This window comes from Aquarana catesbeiana, linkage group LG01 (genome assembly GCF_042186555.1).
Source record: "Aquarana catesbeiana isolate 2022-GZ linkage group LG01, ASM4218655v1, whole genome shotgun sequence".
Lineage (NCBI taxonomy): Eukaryota > Metazoa > Chordata > Amphibia > Anura > Ranidae > Aquarana > Aquarana catesbeiana.
In genome coordinates this window covers 40642066-40662322 of record NC_133324.1, presented here as the reverse complement: position 1 = coordinate 40662322, position 20257 = coordinate 40642066, and the positions used below count along the sequence as shown (strand labels likewise).

Genomic DNA, 20257 nt, shown 5'->3' with positions numbered 1-20257 from the left:
AGATAACAGGAACGGATCTAGCTGAACACTGTGAGCAGGACGCACTGTACTAAATGTAAATAGTCTAGCTGCCTGACCGTGGTACTAATAGGATCAAATAGAACACCTGTCATTTTCTTCAGGTAGCTTTATATACTGTAACCAGACAAGCCTGCCTGTCAGTAGGAAGATAACAGGAACGGATCTAGCTGTACACTGTGAGCAGGACGCACTGTACTACATGTAAATAGTCTAGCTGCCTGACCGTGGTACTAATAGGATCAAATAGAACACCTGTAATTTTCTTCAGGTAGCTTTATATACTGTAACCAGACAAGCCTGCCTGTCAGTAGGAAGATAACAGGAACGGATCTAGCTGAACACTGTGAGCAGGACGCACTGCACTAAATGTAAATAGTCTAGAAGATAACAGAAATGGATCTAGCTGAACACTGTGAGCAGGACGCACTGCACTAAATGTAAATAGCAGGAACGGATCTAGCTGAACACTGTGAGCAGGACGCACTGCACTAAATGTAAATAGCAGGAACGGATCTAGCTGAACACTGTGAGCAGGACGCACTGCACTAAATGTAAATAGCAGGAACGGATCTAGCTGAACACTGTGAGCAGGACGCACTGCACTAAATGTAAATTGCAGGAACGGATCTAGCTGAACACTGTGAGCAGGACGCACTGCACTAAATGTAAATAGTCTAGAAGATAACAGGAACGGATCTAGCTGAACACTGTGAGCAGGACGCACTGCACTAAATGTAAATAGCAGGAACGGATCTAGCTGAACACTGTGAGCAGGACACACTGCACTAAATGTAAATAGTCTAGATAGAAGATAACAGGAACGGATCTAGCTAAACTGAATACAGTGTATATATATATATATATGCAACACCTGGGATGCATATATATACACACACAATACACTGTAAGTGCAGCTAACTGACTGACTGTTCTGCCTATTCTATCTAACTCAAATCAAATGACACTGTCTCTCTCTCTCTCTCTCTCTCTATCTCTCAGCACACCGGAACACACACTACACAGGGCCGCCGTGCAGGCGGCCTTATATAGTGTGGGGTGTGTACTAAATCCCCTGAGCCATAATTGGCCAAAGCCACCCTGGCTTTGGCCAATTACAGCTCTCTCTACTGACGGCGCTGTGATTGGTCAAGCATGCGGGTCATAGTGCATGCTTGGCCAATCATCAGCCAGCAATGCACTGCGATGCCGCAGTGAATTATGGGCCGTGACGCGCCACACGAATTTAGCGCGAACGGCCCATATCGTTCGCAATTCGGCGAACGGCGAACAGCCGATGTTCGAGTCGAACATGAGTTCGACTCGAACACGAAGCTCATCCCTACCCACTGATAAGTCCAAGCTTTAGCATAAATACTTATGGCTCTTGCTGAATGGAGAGCTATAAATCTGACACAACAGGGGGCACGTTGTACCTATTCAGGCAGACCACAGTTACAATGCAAAGAGCAAAGATCCTTCTCTGCAGCATGCTGGCAGGGGACAGGCTTATCTACTCAGGCTCTGTAAGACTTTTGAATTATAAAAAAATTGTTGCACTGTCTGTAAATCATAAAGGCAGTATAATGTACACTGCTTTCCATATATCAAATCATCAAAGTGCAAATGTGCTTACCAACATAATTGAAAATTCAAATAACCAAGAATGGTGCAAATATGTTAAAAAAAACAAAAAATAAACACAACATATAAATTCATATAGCGCAAAAATTATTTAAAGTGATACTAAAGTATTGTTTTTTTTTGTTAAAAATAACAAACATGTCATACTTACGGTACCGCCTCTGTGCAGTTGGTTTTGCACAGAGCAGCCCAGATCCACCTCTTCTCAGGTCCCGCTTTGGTGCTTCTGGCCCATCTGTCCTGTTGAGTGCCCACAGAGCCACGGCCTGGCCCTGCCCCCTTTCTCTACTCATTGGCTGACTGACTTTGAATAACAACAGCAGGAACCAATGGTGCCATGCTGCTGTCTCAGCCAATGAAGAGGGGAGTCCCGGGTATCCGAGTATTCTGTACTGTGAACATGCTCCACTTCAAACAAAGGGGATTAGCCTCTTACCAGAAAGTTTGACCCTTACAGGTCAAAAAACGCCTTAGCAAGCAAGCCTTCAACGGGCAAGAGATGACACTTCACTGGCAGGTCTAAGCACTAGTATGTATGTACTCTCCCTGTCTCCTCCATCCAACACCATGTAATCACTCCACAGTTCCATGGACGAGGTATAATGTGCACACAGATAGAGGGAGGAACATCTCATTACACAACATCCATAAAATCCAAGTTTTTATTTAAAGGAAATGTACTTACAAATGGAAGATCAAAACAGGCATTCAGAGTATCAAACAGTGTCTGGCATCACCACTACTTCTACCACCCAAAAATACGTTTCATCCTGGAAGACTTCATCACTGGGGCAACTGGAAAGACTGTGTAAGACTTTGAACACTTTTATTTTGATGCGCATTGAATATATTTAGCTGATTCAACCTGAAAGTTCAATTGTAATTTTAAATATTTGTACAGTGCGGTCTCTAATGATAATTTCAGTGGCATCTGGATATGAATGTAATCTGAAAATATAGTAACATTATAGTTAATGGTTAATCCTCCTCTTCTCAGATCAGCTATGGAGCCACTGATTACTCATTAAGTGACAGACTCCTTTACCAGCATGTTTTCAGGACCGTTCAGAATGATTATGTCCATTATTTAGCAATTGCCAAACTAGTGAAATATTTTGGCTGGACGTGGGTTGGAATACTTTTATCAGACAATGATACCGGAGAGAATGAATCGCAAATTCTGAAGAGACATTTGGCTTCCCAAGAGATTTGTGTGGCTTTTGAAAAAAGAATGACCGTGAATTCCGCTACAATGGATCAGTGGACAGACACACTTAGTAAAATAAATTGTAAAGTTTTAATACTTTGTGGTTCCTTCACAGGCAATGCTCGGAAATTCCTTTTTGAATACTCTTTAATTATTAGAAACAATATGCTTATCCTTCCCCCGAGCTGGACATCAAGTGATATCATGATCTTAACTAATATGATAAGTTTTACAACAAGTTTGTCTTTAGATATTTTTAATCCGCCAATTCTTAGAGACAAAGGTTCATTTGATGAGAATCTATTGTCAAGACATTCACAAACTGGGCAGCTGATGGATAATCTGATCATTACATTTTACAATATAACATCGACTCAAAATGGAAAAAATATTTATTTCCAAAATGTTCCTACTTTTAGTCGGGGTTTTTTAAGAAACCTTGTTTCAGTAATTGGCAATAAGGTGCTTTGCAGAGAATCTCCACGAGTGTATATTGCAGTAAAGGCTATGGCTGAAGCTATACATTTTTTCAACAAGTTTAATCACCGTTTTAATATTAACAGATTTAAGCAGGTAAAGGCAATTTGAATTGTATTCATTGGATGAGCGCAGGCAAGTGGAGGGATTGGCAAAGAGGGTTGGTGGGTAATGAGCTGTTGGTAAGGTAGATGAGTCTAGTTGCGGCAATATAGATGGGATAACCTGTGTAGAGGTAGGCCAATGAGGGGGAGGTTTCTATAGTCAAGGTGAGGCATAACAAGGAAAATTGTAGCTTGGTGTTGACATTGGTAAGAAGGGGTGTATTCTGGAGATGTTAGGGAGGTTAAGGCAGCAACATTTAGACAGTGATTGGCTGTGGGGTCAAAAGGAGAGGTCAGAGTCCAGGACCACAACTAGCGTGCTGACATGAGGGAATGGACTAATGATTGTGTTATTTATCTCAAATGAAAAATCAGGGGAGGGGACATGGGGGAAGGAAATATAAGTTTTTGAAGCTTTTGGCATATGATATCTCCAGGCTGCAAAGGGAATTGTTTCTGAAACTTTTCTCTGGCAGACTTTGTGATCTCATGTCTGAACAGGGAAATTGTATAATTTTCACCAATAGGGTTAAAACTTTTTTGTGGAAGGGAGTTTAACAAGACATGTGGCCACTCATTAAAATTAGAAGAAAAGAGGTTTAACCTTAAACTACGTAGAGGGTTCTTTACTGTAAGAGCGGCAAGGATGTGGAATTCCCTTCCACAGGCGGTGGTCTCAGCGGGGGGCATCGATAGTTTCAAAAAACTATTAGATTAGCACCTGAACGACCACAACATTCAGGGATATACAATGTAATACTGACATATAATCACACACAAAGGTTGGACTTGATGGACTTGTGTCTTTTATCGACCTCACCTACTATGTAACTATGTAACTGTCACTAAGTGCAGATCCCACTCTGGCCGATGTCTAAATATTGGCTTCACTGAGGAACACCAACCAAACATATCTTTTTAGTAAAAGAGAGCCAGATTGATGAATAGATTGAAATTCGATCTGTGGGTGGCTCTGTCAGAACCACCTGGTTTGACAAACTTTGACTGAAAAATTAAAAGTGGTGGATTGAAAATTGTAGGCCGAACAGTGACTGCATCCTAAAAAGAATGAACATCTATTGTAATTAACAATGTGTTGCTTAAGGATGAGCTGAACACCCCCCCGGTTCGGTTCGCACCAGAACTTGCGAACAGACCAATACTTCGCACGAACGTTAGAACCCCATTGAAGTCTATGGGACTTGAACATTTGAAATCAAAAGTGCTCATTTTAAAGGCTAATTTGCATGGTATTGTCATAAAAAGTGTTTGGGGACCTGGGTCCTGCCCCAGGGGACATGTATCAATGCAAAAAAAGTTTTAAAAACGTCCGTTTTTTCGGGAGCAGTGATTTTAATAATGCTTAAAGTCAAACAATAAAAGTGTATTATTCCTTTAAATTTCGTACCTGGGGGGTGTCTATAGTATGCCTGTAAAGGGGCGCATGTTTCCCGTGTTTAGAACAGTCTGACAGCAAAATAACATTTCAAAGGAAAAAAGTCATTTAAAACTACTCGCGGCTATTGCATTGCCGGTCCGACAATACACATAAAAGTTCATTGATAAAAATGGCATGGGAATTCCCCACAGGGGAACCCCGAACCAAAATTAAAAAAAAAAGGATGTGGGGGTCCCCCTAAATTCCATACCAGGTCCTTCAGGTCTGGTTTGGATATTAAGGGGAACCCCGGCCAAAATTAAAAAAAAAAAAATTGGCGTGGGGTCCCCCTCAAAATCTATACCAAACCCTTCAGGTCTGGTATGGATTTTAAGGGTAACCCCGCGCCAAAATAAAAAAAAAAAAATGGCGTGGGGTACCCCCAAAAATCCATACCAGACCCTTATCTGAGCATGCACCCTGGCAGGCCGCAGGAAAAGAGGGGGGGACGAGAGAGCGCCCCCCCTCCTGAACCGTCAAAAATGTTAAAAATGACAAGAGACAGTTTTTGTCAATTCCTTTATTTAAATGCTTCTTCTTTCTTCTATTTTCTATCTTCTTTCTTCTATCTTCCTTCGGTTTCTTCCTCCATCTTCTTCTTCTTCTGGTTCTTGTTCTTCTGGTTCTTCTTGTTCTTCTGGTTCTTCATCCGGTCTTCTCGTCCGGCATCTTCCTCAGCTTCACTTCATCTTCTTTCCTCGGGCCGCTCCGCAACCACGATTGGATGGGAGGCTAAACTATTTTACTGCATGGATCCATGTCTTCTTTATTGAAGAGCCTGAAGGGGGCTGTTTTGCTCTGAGACTGGTCATTACCAATAGATAAACTTCTCACATGGTTTTGCATGCCATTTAACAAATCATTCCATAAAAATAATTAAATGCAGTAAAATAGTTTGCTCAGTGACAAACCCTACAGGGTTAACCACTGCTAGAGGGAGGTAAAAGTTTCCATCTACAGCCCTGGTTCACCAGGTGGTTAATGAACTAAACCTTGCCCTGCCAGGAATAGGACATAATGAAAGAGTTTTGTTCAGAACAGCAAGAAAAAGGATTGTAGGTGCCGGGCAGTCTAGTCACCTTCGCTGGTTTAAGTGACTAGTTAATTAGCTCAAGGAGAGAGAGACTGAACGTGGCTAGGAGAGAGGAAACGGCATCACGATATGCCATCCAGAGGAGAGATGATCACTGCTTAGGAAAACTGAGGGATCCCCCCAGTGGTGACGGCGGTAATTGCATGCTATCACTAATCTCGAGGTAAGAGTTCTGGGAGACCAGACACATAAAGGAGCTGCAGTAGAAACATTTGGAACAATCATCCTTACCTCATCTTATATTCATAGAACTTTATTATCCTCTACCCACTATAATACTGGTTGGACCTCCTATAGATTGCCCCTTACCACTGCCATAGAGACATTTAAAGTGAAATTTATCAAGTTCAGACTATACTTATTCCATCCATATAATTCCATTTGTTTAGATATATATTTATTTGTTTATTATTGACACTACTTCCTGCCAAGCACTGAGAATTCACATACGGACTTTATTATTGCTATATAGATTATTGATTGAATATTTCCCATTTGAGATATAATATTTTGGTATATACTTTATATATTTTTTCTTAAATACCACGTGGTTTTATACAATAAGGAAATAATTTAGATACTCTCCTAAAATATTTTAATTAATTATTTTGGCACTATTTCAATATCTGCGCAGAATCACCTTATTATTTATTTCATTTGATCAGTGGTTTGTGTCACACTAATAGATTTTGCTGCATTTATTTATGCACTTTCACTTTTAAATTGTTTATGAATATTTTGCACTCATCCAGAGTAGCGCGAAGGCACTTTGCTCACTTATCCTAATTTTAAAGGCTTATATGCATGGTATTGTCATAAAAAGTGTTTGGGGACCTGGGTCCTGCCCCAGGGGACATGGATCAATGCAAAAAAAGTTTTAAAAACGGCCGTTTTTTCGGGAGCAGTGATTTTAATAATGCTTAAAGTCAAACAATAAAAGTGTAATATCCCTTTAAATTTCGTACCTGGGGGGTGTCTATAGTATGCCTGTAAAGGGGCGCGTGTTTCCCATGTTTAGAACAGTCTGACAGCAAAATGACATTTCAAAGGAAAAAAGTAATTTAAAACTACTCGCGGCTATACTGAATTGCCGGCCCGATAATACACATAAAAGTTCATTGATAAAAACGGCATGGGAATTCCCCACAGGGGAACCCCGAACCAAAATTTAAAAAAAAAAAATGACGTGGGGGGTCCCCCAAAATTCCATACCAGGCCCTTCAGGTCTTATTTGGATTTTAAGGGGAACCCCGCGCCAAAATTTAAAAAAATAAATGGTGTGGGGAACCCCCAAAAATAAAAAAAACACCAGGTGGTTAATAAACTGAACCATGCCCTGCCAGGAATAGAACATAATGAAAGAGTTTTGTTCAGAACAGCAAGAAAAAGGGTTGTAGGCGCCAGGCAGTCTAGTCACCTTCGCTGGTTTAAGTGACTAGTTAATTAGCTCAAGGAGAGAGAGACTGAACGTGGCTAAAAGAGAGGAAACAGCATCACGATATGCCATCCAGAGGATAGATGATTACTGCTTAGGAAAACTGAGGGATCCCCACAGTGGTGACGGAGGTAATTGCATGCTATCACTAATCTGGAGGTAAGAGTTCTGGGAGACCAGACACATAAAGGAGCTGCAGTAGAAACATTTGGAACAATCATCCTTACCTCATCTTATATTCATAGAACTTTATTATCCTCTACCCACTATAATACTGGTTGGACTTCCTATAGATTGCCCCTTACCACTGCCATAGAGACATTTAAAGTGAAATTTATCAAGTTCAGACTATACTTATTCCATCCATATAATTCCATTTGTTTAGATATATATTTATTTGTTTATTATTGACACTACTTCCTGCCAAGCACTGAGAATTCACATACGGACATTATTATTGCTATATAGATTATTGATTGAATATTTCCCATTTGAGATATAATATTTTGGTATATACTTTTTATATTTTTTCTTAAATACCACGTGGTTTTATACAATAAGGAAATAATTTAGATACTCTCCTAAAATATTTTAATTAATTATTTTGGCACTATTTCAATATCTGCGCACAATCATCTTATTATTTATTTCTTAAAAATTAGCACTTTTGATTTCTCCCATAGACCTTTAAAGGGTGTTCCGCGGCATTCGAATTTGCCGCAAACACTCCAAATTGTTCGCTGTTCGGCGAACTGGCGAACAGCCGATGTTCGAGTCGAGCATGAGTTCAACTCGAACTCGAAGCTCATCCCTAGTGTTGCTTGTGTAAATTCCTAAGTGCATGCTTTGACGAGTAAAATGTTTATGTTTTGGAGGGTCCTTCGCGGAAGTGAAACAGTCAAAACTGGAGAATAAAAGCCTCCATTTTAGACCAGAAGATAGCATTCTGAAAACTGTTGTCATCTGGGATCTTCTCAACTCTTTTAACCACTTCCAGACCAAGCTTTTTAAATTGTTTATTCTGTATAATTTTTTTTTGTTTTTACACTTTCCCTTAATTTTTTTTTGATCAAACATGTAAACATCCCTTGTAATAGGAATAGGGCATGATAGGTATTATTTACAATAATAATCTATAAGTCCCCAGGTATCTCCTCTATGTTTGAAAGGTTGAAATAAAAAAAAAAAAAAAAATATCTCAGGCTTCCCAGAAAAAAAAGTATGTTGCTTGTGGCCACCAAGGGTCATAGAGATGGCCGGGGACCATCGATGGTAAACCGCTGCTGCGTAGAGCCGGGAGAAGAACCAGAGGGCAGCGGGGGGGGTGGGGGGTGGGTGTAGCATCCCCTCCCACCACCTGTAAAAGCAATCAGGTGTCTAAACATTGCAGGGAATCGCCGGATAAAAAAAAACAATGATTAAATGATTCCTGCATCTCCACTTCAACCTAAGGACGTCATATGCTGTCCACCTAAGGTTGAGTGGGTAACTTCTAATCTTTCACTTTCTGTAAGGTTAGCCATACATGCATGGGCTTCTTTACAATGTATCTATACCAGTGTTTCTCAACCTTTTTCCAGTCGGGGCGCCCTTAAAAAGTATTTTCAGTCTTAAGGCACCCCAGTCCAAGGCTCGGTTCACGTTACTGTGTGTCATGGAACATGCGCAAAATCGCGCTAGTTTCTGACACACAGGCAAAAGCTCTGCTCTTTAGGGGTGCCATTCATTCTTAATGGTACCCCACACATTGAAAAATGTGGGGTGCTTTTGGTGCAGTTAAATTTAAAAAAAAAAGGTCAGGGACTTCTTTCCCTGCATTTTTATGGATAGGGAAGCCCATTGAAATGAATTTGAACCAAGGGCTTGTTCACATGTCAGGTTGGAGGGGGCAGTAAAACCACATGGTTGAGCTGTTTTTACCACCCCCAACTTCTCCCCCTTTAGCTGCAGAGGCAGCAGCTGGGGGTGTATACATGCTGTGGCCGCAGCTGGAGGTATACCAGGGTGAATGGGGCTGAACTACCCCACAACTGTGTGGTGAGGAGGCAACATAATGCCTCTTTACCACCTGTCTAATGCGCCTCTGAAAAGCAATCTGTGCATGGATTGCTTTTCAGAGGAGCAGCAGTCCTTGCTGCTATCACAAACAAGCCCTACAAAAGCAGTTCTGATGGTACAGGAATGGGGGGGGTCAGGATTAAAGGTAACATACACACAAGCATACAGACACATGCACTCATACAGACAAGTGCGTACACACACATACAGACACATGCACACATACAGACACGTGCACACACACATACACACATACAGACACATGTACACACACATACAGACACATGCCCAAACAAATACATACACATACAGACACATGCACACACACATACAGACATGTGCACACACATGCACACACACATACAGACACACAAGCACACGCATGCACACACACACATACAGACACATGCACACACACATACAGACACATGCACACACACATACAGAGACATGCACACACACACATACAGACACATGCACACACACACATACAGACACATGCACACACACACACATGCACACACACACACACACACATACAGACACATGCACACACACACACATACAGACACATGCACACACACACACACACACACACACATACAGATACATGCACACACACACATACAGACACATGCACACACACACAGACACATGCACACACACAAATATACACACACAGATACATGCACACACACACACACATACAGAGACATGCACACACACATACAGAGACATGCACACACACATACAGAGACATGCACACACATACCGACACATGCACACACATACCGACACATGCACACACACACACACATACAGATACATGCACACACACACACACATACAGATACATGCACACACACACACATGCAGACACATGCACACACACATACAGACACATGCACACACACACACAGATACATGCGCACACACACACACACATACAGATACATGCACACACACACATACAGATACATGCACACACACACATACAGATACATGCACACACACACACACACACACACACACACAGACACATGCACACACACATACAGACACACACATATAGACACATGCACACACACACACACATACAGACACATGCACACACACATACAGACACATGCACACACACACACATACAGACACATGCACACACACATACAGACACATGCACACACACACACATACAGATACATGCACACGCACACACACACACACAGACACATGCACACACACACACATACAGACACATGCACACACACACACACAGACAGACACAAACAGACACATGCACACACACATACAGACACATGCACACACACACATACAGATACATGCACACACACACATACAGATACATGCACACACACACACACACACACACACACACACACAGACACATGCACACACACATACAGACACACACAGATACATGCACACACACACACACACACACACATATAGACACATGCACACACACACACACAGACAGACACAAACAGACACATGCACACACACACACATACACACACACACATACAGACACATGCACACACACACACACATACAGACACATGCACACACACATACAGACACATGCACACACACACACACACACACACACACATACAGATACATGCACACACACACACACACACACACAGACACATGCACACACACACACATACAGACACATGCACACACACACACACAGACAGACACAAACAGACACATGCACACACACACACATACACACACACATACAGACACATGCACACACACACACATACAGACACATGCACACACACACACACACACACACACACACACACACACATACATGCACACACACATACAGACACATGCACACACACACACACACACAGATACATGCACACACACACACACATACAGACACATGCACACGCACACATACACATGCACACACCACACACACATACAGACACATGCACACACACACATACAGACACATGTACACACTCATACAGACACATGCACACACACACATACAGATACATGCACACACACACACATACAGACACATGTACACACATACAGACACATGCACACACATACAGACACATGCACACACACACATATAGACACATGCACACACACATACAGACACATGCACACACACAGATACACACACAGATACATGCACACACACACACACACACACACATACAGACACATGCACACACACACAGAGACATGCACACACACACAGATACATGCACACACACACATATACATGCACACACACACATACACATACAGACACATGCACACACACACATACAGACACATGCACACACACACAGACACATGCACACACACACATACAGATACATGCACACACACACATACAGACACATGCACACACACACACATACAGACACATGCACACACACACACATACAGACACATGCACACACACATACAGACACATGCACACACACACACACACAGACACAAACGGACACATGCACACACACACATACAGGCACATGCACACACACACACACAGATACATGCACACACACATACAGACACATGCACACACACACACATATACAGACACATGCACACACATACAGACACATGCACACACATACAGACACATGCACACACACACACATACAGACACATGCACACACACATACAGACACATGCACACACACATACAGACACATGCACACACACACACACACACACACATACAGACACACATACAGACACATGCACACACACACACACATACAGACACATGTACACACTCATACAGACACACACACACACTCATACAGATACATGCACACACACACACACACACACACACACATACAGACACATGCACACACACACACATGCACACACACATACAGACAAATGCACACACACACACACATACAGACACATGCACACACACACATACAGACACATGCACACACACACAGACAGACAGACACTCACATGCACACACACACAGACACATGTACACACGCACACAGACAGACACTCACATGCACACACACACAGACACATATATAAAGCCTTTTAAACAAATCTAGCTTCTAGCACAGTACCTTTCCAGTTTCCTCATTCAGCCAGGTACTGCACTGTAGGGGGAAGCAGAGAGCACAGCACACTCCCCTGCGCCGATGTACAGTTCGGCAGGGGGTCGGAAGATCAGGCTCATCTGACAGCCCTTCTCTCCCCTGATCCCACGGCACACCTGAGATCCTCTGTTGGCACACCAGTGTGCTGCGGCACACTGGTTTGGAAAAGCTGATCTATACTGACAGCTATTGTATTGAGACAGCCACAGCACCCAAGGCTGTCTGATTATAACAGCTGGCAGTGTAGATTCATCCATTCATACTGTTCAGTGTGAATGGAAGTATCTCTCAGCCCGTGGAACAAGAGAAATCTATGCATGTATACAGAAAATGGAAATGAAAGGATAAAAAGGTGAGGGGATCCCAGATGACAGCAGTTTCCAGAACTTCATCTTCAGCTTTTACACTCCAATTCTGCCTGGCTAACACATAGTTCACTATAAGAGACATTCCTGTTAAAATCTATGGGGCACAAACATGAAAAAATAAAAGTCCTAATTTTAAAGGCTTATGTGCAAGTTATTGCGATAAAGTGTATGGGGACCTGGGTCCTGCCCCAGGGGACATGTATCAATGCAAAAAAAAACATTTTTAAAACAACTGTTTTTTGAGAAGCAGTGATTTTAATAATGCTTAAAGTGAAACAATAAGAATTAAATATACCTTTAAATATCTTGCCTGGGGGTCCCCTTAGTCTGCCTGTAAAGTGGCGCATCTGTGCGATGTGTAGAACAGTGCCACAGCAAAATGACATTTCTAAAGGAAAAAAAGCCATTTAACCCCTTCCCGACTAGCCGCTGCAGTTGTATTACGGCAGGTTGGCTCCCCTGGGTGAAACAACGTTACCTTACATCGCTTTGCCTTTTGACCACCAGGGGATGCGCCACCGGAGGCATGCACACATGCCTGCGGCTCACCCCCAGAGCCAATGGGAGTGCCCGGCGGGTGTGATGACCACCGGGCACCTGCGATCACTCATGACAGAGCAAGAACCGGGATCTGTGTGTGTAAACACATAGATCCCGGTTGTCTCAGGGAAGAGGAGACAGATCGTGTGTTCATACTAAGTATGAACACCGATCTCTCTCTCCTTCTAGTCAGTCTCTTCCCCCCACAGTTAGAACACACGCTAGGGAACACATTTAACCCCTTGATTGCCCCCTAGTATTAACCCCTTCCCTGCCTGTGACATTTATACAGTAATCAGTGCATTTTTATAGCATTGATCGCTGTATAATTGTCACTAGTCCCAAAAATGTGTCAAAAGTGTCCGATGTGTCCACCATAATATCGCAGTCCCGATAAAAATCGCTGATCACCACCATTACTAGTAAAAAAAAAATAAAAAATAAAATGCCATAAATCTATCCCCTATTTTGTAGACGCTATAACTTTTGCGCAAACCAATCATATATGCTTATTGCGATTTTTTTTTTAGGAAAAATATATAGAAGAATACCTATAGGCCTAAATGGAGGAAAAAATGTGTTTTTGTTTTTTTTAAATTTGGGATATTTATTATAGCAAAAAGTAAAAGATATTGAGGTTGATTTACTAAAGGCAAATAGACTGTGCAAAGTGCAGTTGCACTCTGCAAATGCAGATGCTCCAGAGCTTAGTAAATGAGCCAAGGCTTCACTTTGCAAAAAGTACCCAATCACATGCAAGGAAAATAAAAAAAAAATGAATTTTTGCTTACACATGATTGGATGATGGTCAGTATAGCTTTTGCTCATTTACTAAGCTTTGGAGCAGCTGCTCTTGCAGAGTGCAACTGCATTTCGCAAACTGCACTGTGTATTTGCCTTTTCGTAAATCAACCGCATTGGGGGTTATTTATAAAAGACAAATCCACTTTGCACTGCAAGTGCACTTGAAAATGCACTAAAAGTGCACTTGGAAGTGCAGTCACTCTAAATCTAAGGGGTAGATCTGAAATGAGTGGAAGCTCTGCTGATTTTATCATCCAATCATGTGCAAGCTAAAATCCTGTTTTTTATTTTCCTTGCATGTTCCCCTCGGATCTACAGCGACTTTACTTCCAAGTGCACTTGCAGTGCAAAGTGGATTTTCCTTTAGTAAATAACCCCCATTGTGTTTTTTTCAAAATTTTTGCTCTTCTTTTGTTTATAGCACAAAAAATAAAAACCGCAGAGGTGACCAAATACTACCAAAAGAAAGCTCTATTTGTGGGAAAAAAAGGACATCAATTTTGTTTGGGTACAGTGTCGCACGACAGCGCAATTGTCAGTTATAAAAAAAATAATGAAAATGCTTGAAGACAAAGCACTTTCTGACACTTTTTGTTTACATGAAAAAATACTTTTCTTTTGCTAGAAAATTACTTTGAACCCCCATACATTATATATATATATTTTAAAGAAAAGGCCCTACAGATTAAAATGGTGGGTGTTGCAATTTTATTTTTCACACAGTATTTGCACAGCAATTTTTCAAACGCAATTTTTTGGAAAAAAAACACTTTTTTGAATTTGAATGCACTAAACACACACTATATTGGCCAAATGATTGGTAAAATATAAAAGATGATCTTATGCCAAGTAGATAGATACCAAAAATGACATTAGTTTGTAGCAAGAGATATAAAAATAAGCCCCCCCTGATTCTCTCTTACTCTCTCTGATCGCACTGACATTAGACACCGCTGTCTGAGGAGGCAGGGCTGTGTCTTGGCCTAGGCCGACAAGGCCTAGGGCGGCACTTTGCGGGGGGCGGCAAAAAGGGCCGCCCCCCCCCGCATGAGAGAAAGCCCCCCCACCCGTCTTGCTGTTTCCCTGCTCCCGCTGCCGCCTCCCGCACACATGCAGCCCACGGCGGCCGGCTTTCTGTAGCGGCGCCACTGTGTATGGGTGTGCTTGTCAGAGGGTGGAGGCGTGTATCTCACGCCCCCTTACTCTGACAAGCACGCCCATACACCACGGCGCCGCTACGGAAAGCCGGCCGCCGTGGGCTGCATGTGTGCGGGAGGCGGCAGCGGGAGCAGGGAAACAGCAAGACGGGTGGGGGGGTCTTTCTCTCATGTGGGGGGGCGGCGTGTATCACTCGCGCCCCCATAACCAACAGGTGACAGGTGGAGCCTTAAGCTCCGCCTACCCTCCCCTGCACTGCTTTGCTGCAGTGAATCTTCTCCTCGGCCCTGGGGCTGTGACGTCAGGAGAGAGAGGAGCACGAGGGAAACCCCCAGGACAGCAGGTACAATGCTTTAATAAAGTATATCAGTGTTATGGGCACTGGTAGCATTTGATGGGCACTAGCAGAATTTGATGGGCACTAGCAGAATTTGATGGGCACAGTGGCAGCATTTGATGGCACAATGGCTATGTTTTATGGCACAATGGCTGCGTTTGATGGCACAGTGGCTGCGTTTGATGGGCACAGTGGCTGCGTTTGTTGGGCACAGTGGCTGCATTTGATGGGCACAGTGGCTGCGTTTGATGGGCACAGTGGCTGCGTTTGATGGGCACAGTGGCTGCATTTGATGGCGCGGTGGCTGCGTTTGAGGGCACAGTGGCTGCGTTTGAGGGCACAGTGGCTGGGTTTGAGGGCACGGTGGCTGCGTTTGAGGGCACGGTGGCTGCATTTGAGGGCACGGTGGCTGCGTTTGAGGGCACGGTGGCTGCGTTTGAGGGCACGGTGGCTGCGTTTGAGGGCACGGTGGCTGCGTTTGAGGGCACGGTGGCTGCGTTTGATGGGCACGGTGGCTGCATTTGATGGGCACGGTGGCTGCATTTGATGGGCACGGTGGCTGCATTTGATGGGCACGGTGGCTGCATTTGATGGGCACGGTGGCTGCATTTGATGGGGCACAGTGGCTGCATTTGATGGGGCACAGTGGCTGCGTTTGATGGGGCACAGTGGCTGCGTTTGATGGGGCACAGTGGCTGCATTTGATGGGTACAGTGGCTGCGTTTGATGGGCACAGTGACTGCGTTTGATGGGCACAGTGACTGCGTTTGATGGGCACAGTGACTGCGTTTGATGGCACAGTGGCTGCGTTTGAGGGCACAGTGGCTGCGTTTGAGGGCACAGTGGCTGCGTTTGAGGGCACAGTGGCTGCGTTTGAGGGCACAGTGGCTGCATTTGATGGGCACAGTGACTGCGTTTGATGGGCACAGTGAGACCCCCCCCCCCCGTGATAGCATTAAAACTCAGCAGCTAAAAATACTGCAGCTGCTGACTTTTAATATTAGGACACTTACCTGTCCAGGGATTCAGCGATGTCGACACCTCAGCCGATTTTCGGATTGGCTCTCGGGTTTTGCCACTATCATTCATGGTAAGGGAAACCGACCGGTTCCCTACTACACATGTGCGAAGCACGTTGCACTTTCTGAATGGCCTAGTGGAGGAAGGAGGAGGGGGGGCAAACTTCAGAGGGGACAGCGCAGTCTCCCAGAAGTGGGGAAGGGTACCTGTAAAAAAACAGGTACCCGTTCCCCCCTGAAAGGTGCCAAATGAGCCTAAAGAGGAAGGGGTGTTGTTTACAGATGATAGGGTGGGTCTTAAACAGGAAGGGGTGTGGCCTCGGAAGAATGGGGTGGGTCGTATTTAAATTAGGGGGGTGCATGCTTTTAGTCAGGCCTAGGGCAGCACAAAACCTAAATACACCACTGTGAGGAGGACTACACCGATCAAACTGCTGGGCCTTAGAAGGCTGGGTGAGAGATACAACAGTTCACACTTCAGGACTACACCGATCAAACTGCTGGGCCTTAGAAGGCTGGGTGAGAGATACAACAGTTCACACTTCAGGTCTGCTGTGACCGCGGTGCACCATTGGATCATTGATCCTGTTGTTTGCTGTGGATTTGTTCAAAGGCTTATTTTTTTCAGTTTAAAACACTTTATTCATTTGTTTTTCATATATGGAACTGGCTTGATTGGAGTCATGGTTCATCACATGCAACCCAGGTTTGGTTCAATTGCTGTTTTGCTGAACACGAGAGTGGGAGGCTATACAATCTGGTGAGTGCGCTCTTCAGAAGCAGTGGTGTCACTATCACGGTGGTGTGGTGGAAGAGTAGAAGATTTAATTTAACATATTTAACATTGAAAAACAACTGTTGTGCTTTTTTTTTTCATGTATTTTTCACAGTTTATGATTTTCATAATTTTTTCATATTTATATTGACACTTCTCACTGGGTGTTGTATTTATATCTATAGTACTGTTTTTTGTGTATAATTAGAGGGTCACAGGTATTATGCTGCTTTGACTTATATTTTTACACAATATAAATTAGCGCCACTATCTCTATATGTACACATGTGAGAGGTATAGTTTTGGGATTCTGAACAAACCAAAAATGACATGCTTTAAAATTGTGCACAACCGTGCAGCAGCGACAAACTACATACATTTTTAAAAGCTTTTATAAGCCTTTACAGGTTACCATTTTAGATTTACAGAGGAGGTCTACTGCAAACATTACTGCCCTCGATCTAAAGTTCATGGTGATACCTCACATGCATGGTGCAATTGCTATTTACATATGACACGAGACCAACGCTTGCGTTCGCCATTGCGCACAAGCAGGGGGGGGGGGGGGACAGGGGTACTTTTTTTAATTTATTATTTATTTTGCTTTTTTATTTTATTTTTATGCTGTTCCTTTCATTTTATTTTTTAAAATCATTTTTAATGTAAATATCCCCTATGATAGCAAAAGGTAGTGATAGGTATTCTTTTTTTTTAAATTGGGGTCTATTAGACTCTAGATCTCTCCTCTGCCCTCAAAGCATATGACCACAACAGGATCGGTGTGATAAGATGCTTTCCCAATTTCCCAATGGCGCTGTTTATATCCGGCGAAACTGAAGTCATGAAATGCTCATAGCTTCCAGTTAATTAGGCCATAGAGATGATTGGAGCTATTCTGGTCTTCGATCAGTTCTATGGTCAGCTGGCTGCATTCTTAGGTTCCCCGGAGGGACAGGAGAGCCCGAGAAAACCATGGAAGACAGCTGGAGGGGAGAAGGACATTCCCTCCCACTGTTTGTAAAAGAAGTCTAGCGGCTGATTAGCCGCCAGAATTGCTTTTACATGAAAGCTGATTGCTGGCTGAAAAGAACGATACCAAAATGATACCTAAACCTGCAGGAATCATTCTGGTATAACCACTCATTGTCCAGCAACATACCAGTACGTTGATGGTCCTTGTTGGGCATATATTGTAATTAGGGATGAGCTTCGTGTTCGAGTCGAACATCGGCTGTTCGATCGTTCGCCGAATTGCGAACGTTATGGGCCGTTCGCGCTAAATTCGTGTGGCGCGTCACGGCCCATAATTCACTGCGGCATCGCAGTGCATTGCTGGCTGATGATTGGCCAAGCATGCACTATGACCCGCATGCTTGGCCAATCACAGCGCCGTCAGTAGAGAGAGCTGTAATTGGCCAAAGCCAGGGTGGCTTTGGCCAATTATGGCTCAGGGGATTTAGTACACACCCCACACTATATAAGGCCGCCTGCACGGCGGCCCTGTGTAGTGTGTGTTCCGGTGTGCTGAGAGATAGAGATAGAGAGAGAGAGACAGTGTCATTTGATTTGAGTTAGATAGATTAGGCAGAACAGTCAGTTAGCTGCACTTACAGTGTATTGTGTATATATATGCATCCCAGGTGTTGCATATATATATATACACTGTATTCAGTTTAGCTAGATCCGTTCCTGTTATCTTCTATCTAGACTATTTACATTTAATGCAGTGCGTCCTGCTCACAGTGTTCAGCTAGATCCGTTCCTGCTATTTACATTTAGTGCAGTGCGTCCTGCTCACAGTGTTCAGCTAGATCCGTTCCTGTTATCTTCTAGACTATTTACATTTAGTGCAGTGCGTCCTGCTCACAGTGTTCAGCTAGATCCGTTCCTGCAATTTACATTTAGTGCAGTGCGTCCTGCTCACAGTGTTCAGCTAGATCCGTTCCTGCTATTTACATTTAGTGCAGTGCGTCCTGCTCACAGTGTTCAGCTAGATCCGTTCCTGTTATTTACATTTAGTGCAGTGCGTCCTGCTCACAGTGTTCAGCTAGATCCGTTCCTGCTATTTACATTTAGTGCAGTGCGTCCTGCTCACAGTGTTCAGCTAGATCCGTTCCTGCTATTTACATTTAGTGCAGTGCGTCCTGCTCACAGTGTTCAGCTAGATCCGTTCCTGTTATCTTCTAGACTATTTACATTTAGTGCAGTGCGTCCTGCTCACAGTGTTCAGCTAGATCCGTTCCTGTTAAATTCCTACTGACAGGCAGGCTTGTCTGGTTACAGTATATAAAGCTACCTGAAGAAAATTACAGGTGTTCTATTTGATCCTATTAGTACCACGGTCAGGCAGCTAGACTATTTACATTTAGTACAGTGCGTCCTGCTCACAGTGTTCAGCTAGATCCGTTCCTGTTATCTTCCTACTGACAGGCAGGCTTGTCTGGTTACAGTATATAAAGCTACCTGAAGAAAATTACAGGTGTTCTATTTGATCCTATTAGTACCACGGTCAGGCAGCTAGACTATTTACATTTAGTACAGTGCGTCCTGCTCACAGTGTACAGCTAGATCCGTTCCTGTTATCTTCCTACTGACAGGCAGGCTTGTCTGGTTACAGTATATAAAGCTACCTG

The 20257-nt window shown here is 43.4% G+C and overlaps 1 protein-coding gene across 1 annotated transcript in view; it reads left to right on the top strand.

Annotated features, from left to right (window-relative positions):
• LOC141131268 (vomeronasal type-2 receptor 26-like) overlaps positions 1-20257 on the top strand; it is a 233735-nt gene that overhangs the window by 125296 nt on the left and 88182 nt on the right. Inside the window, exon 3 of the mRNA XM_073618775.1 lies at positions 2660-3442. Within this exon, the coding sequence (XP_073474876.1) occupies positions 2660-3442 (783 nt within the window). The remainder of the gene's footprint in view (positions 1-2659; positions 3443-20257) is intronic.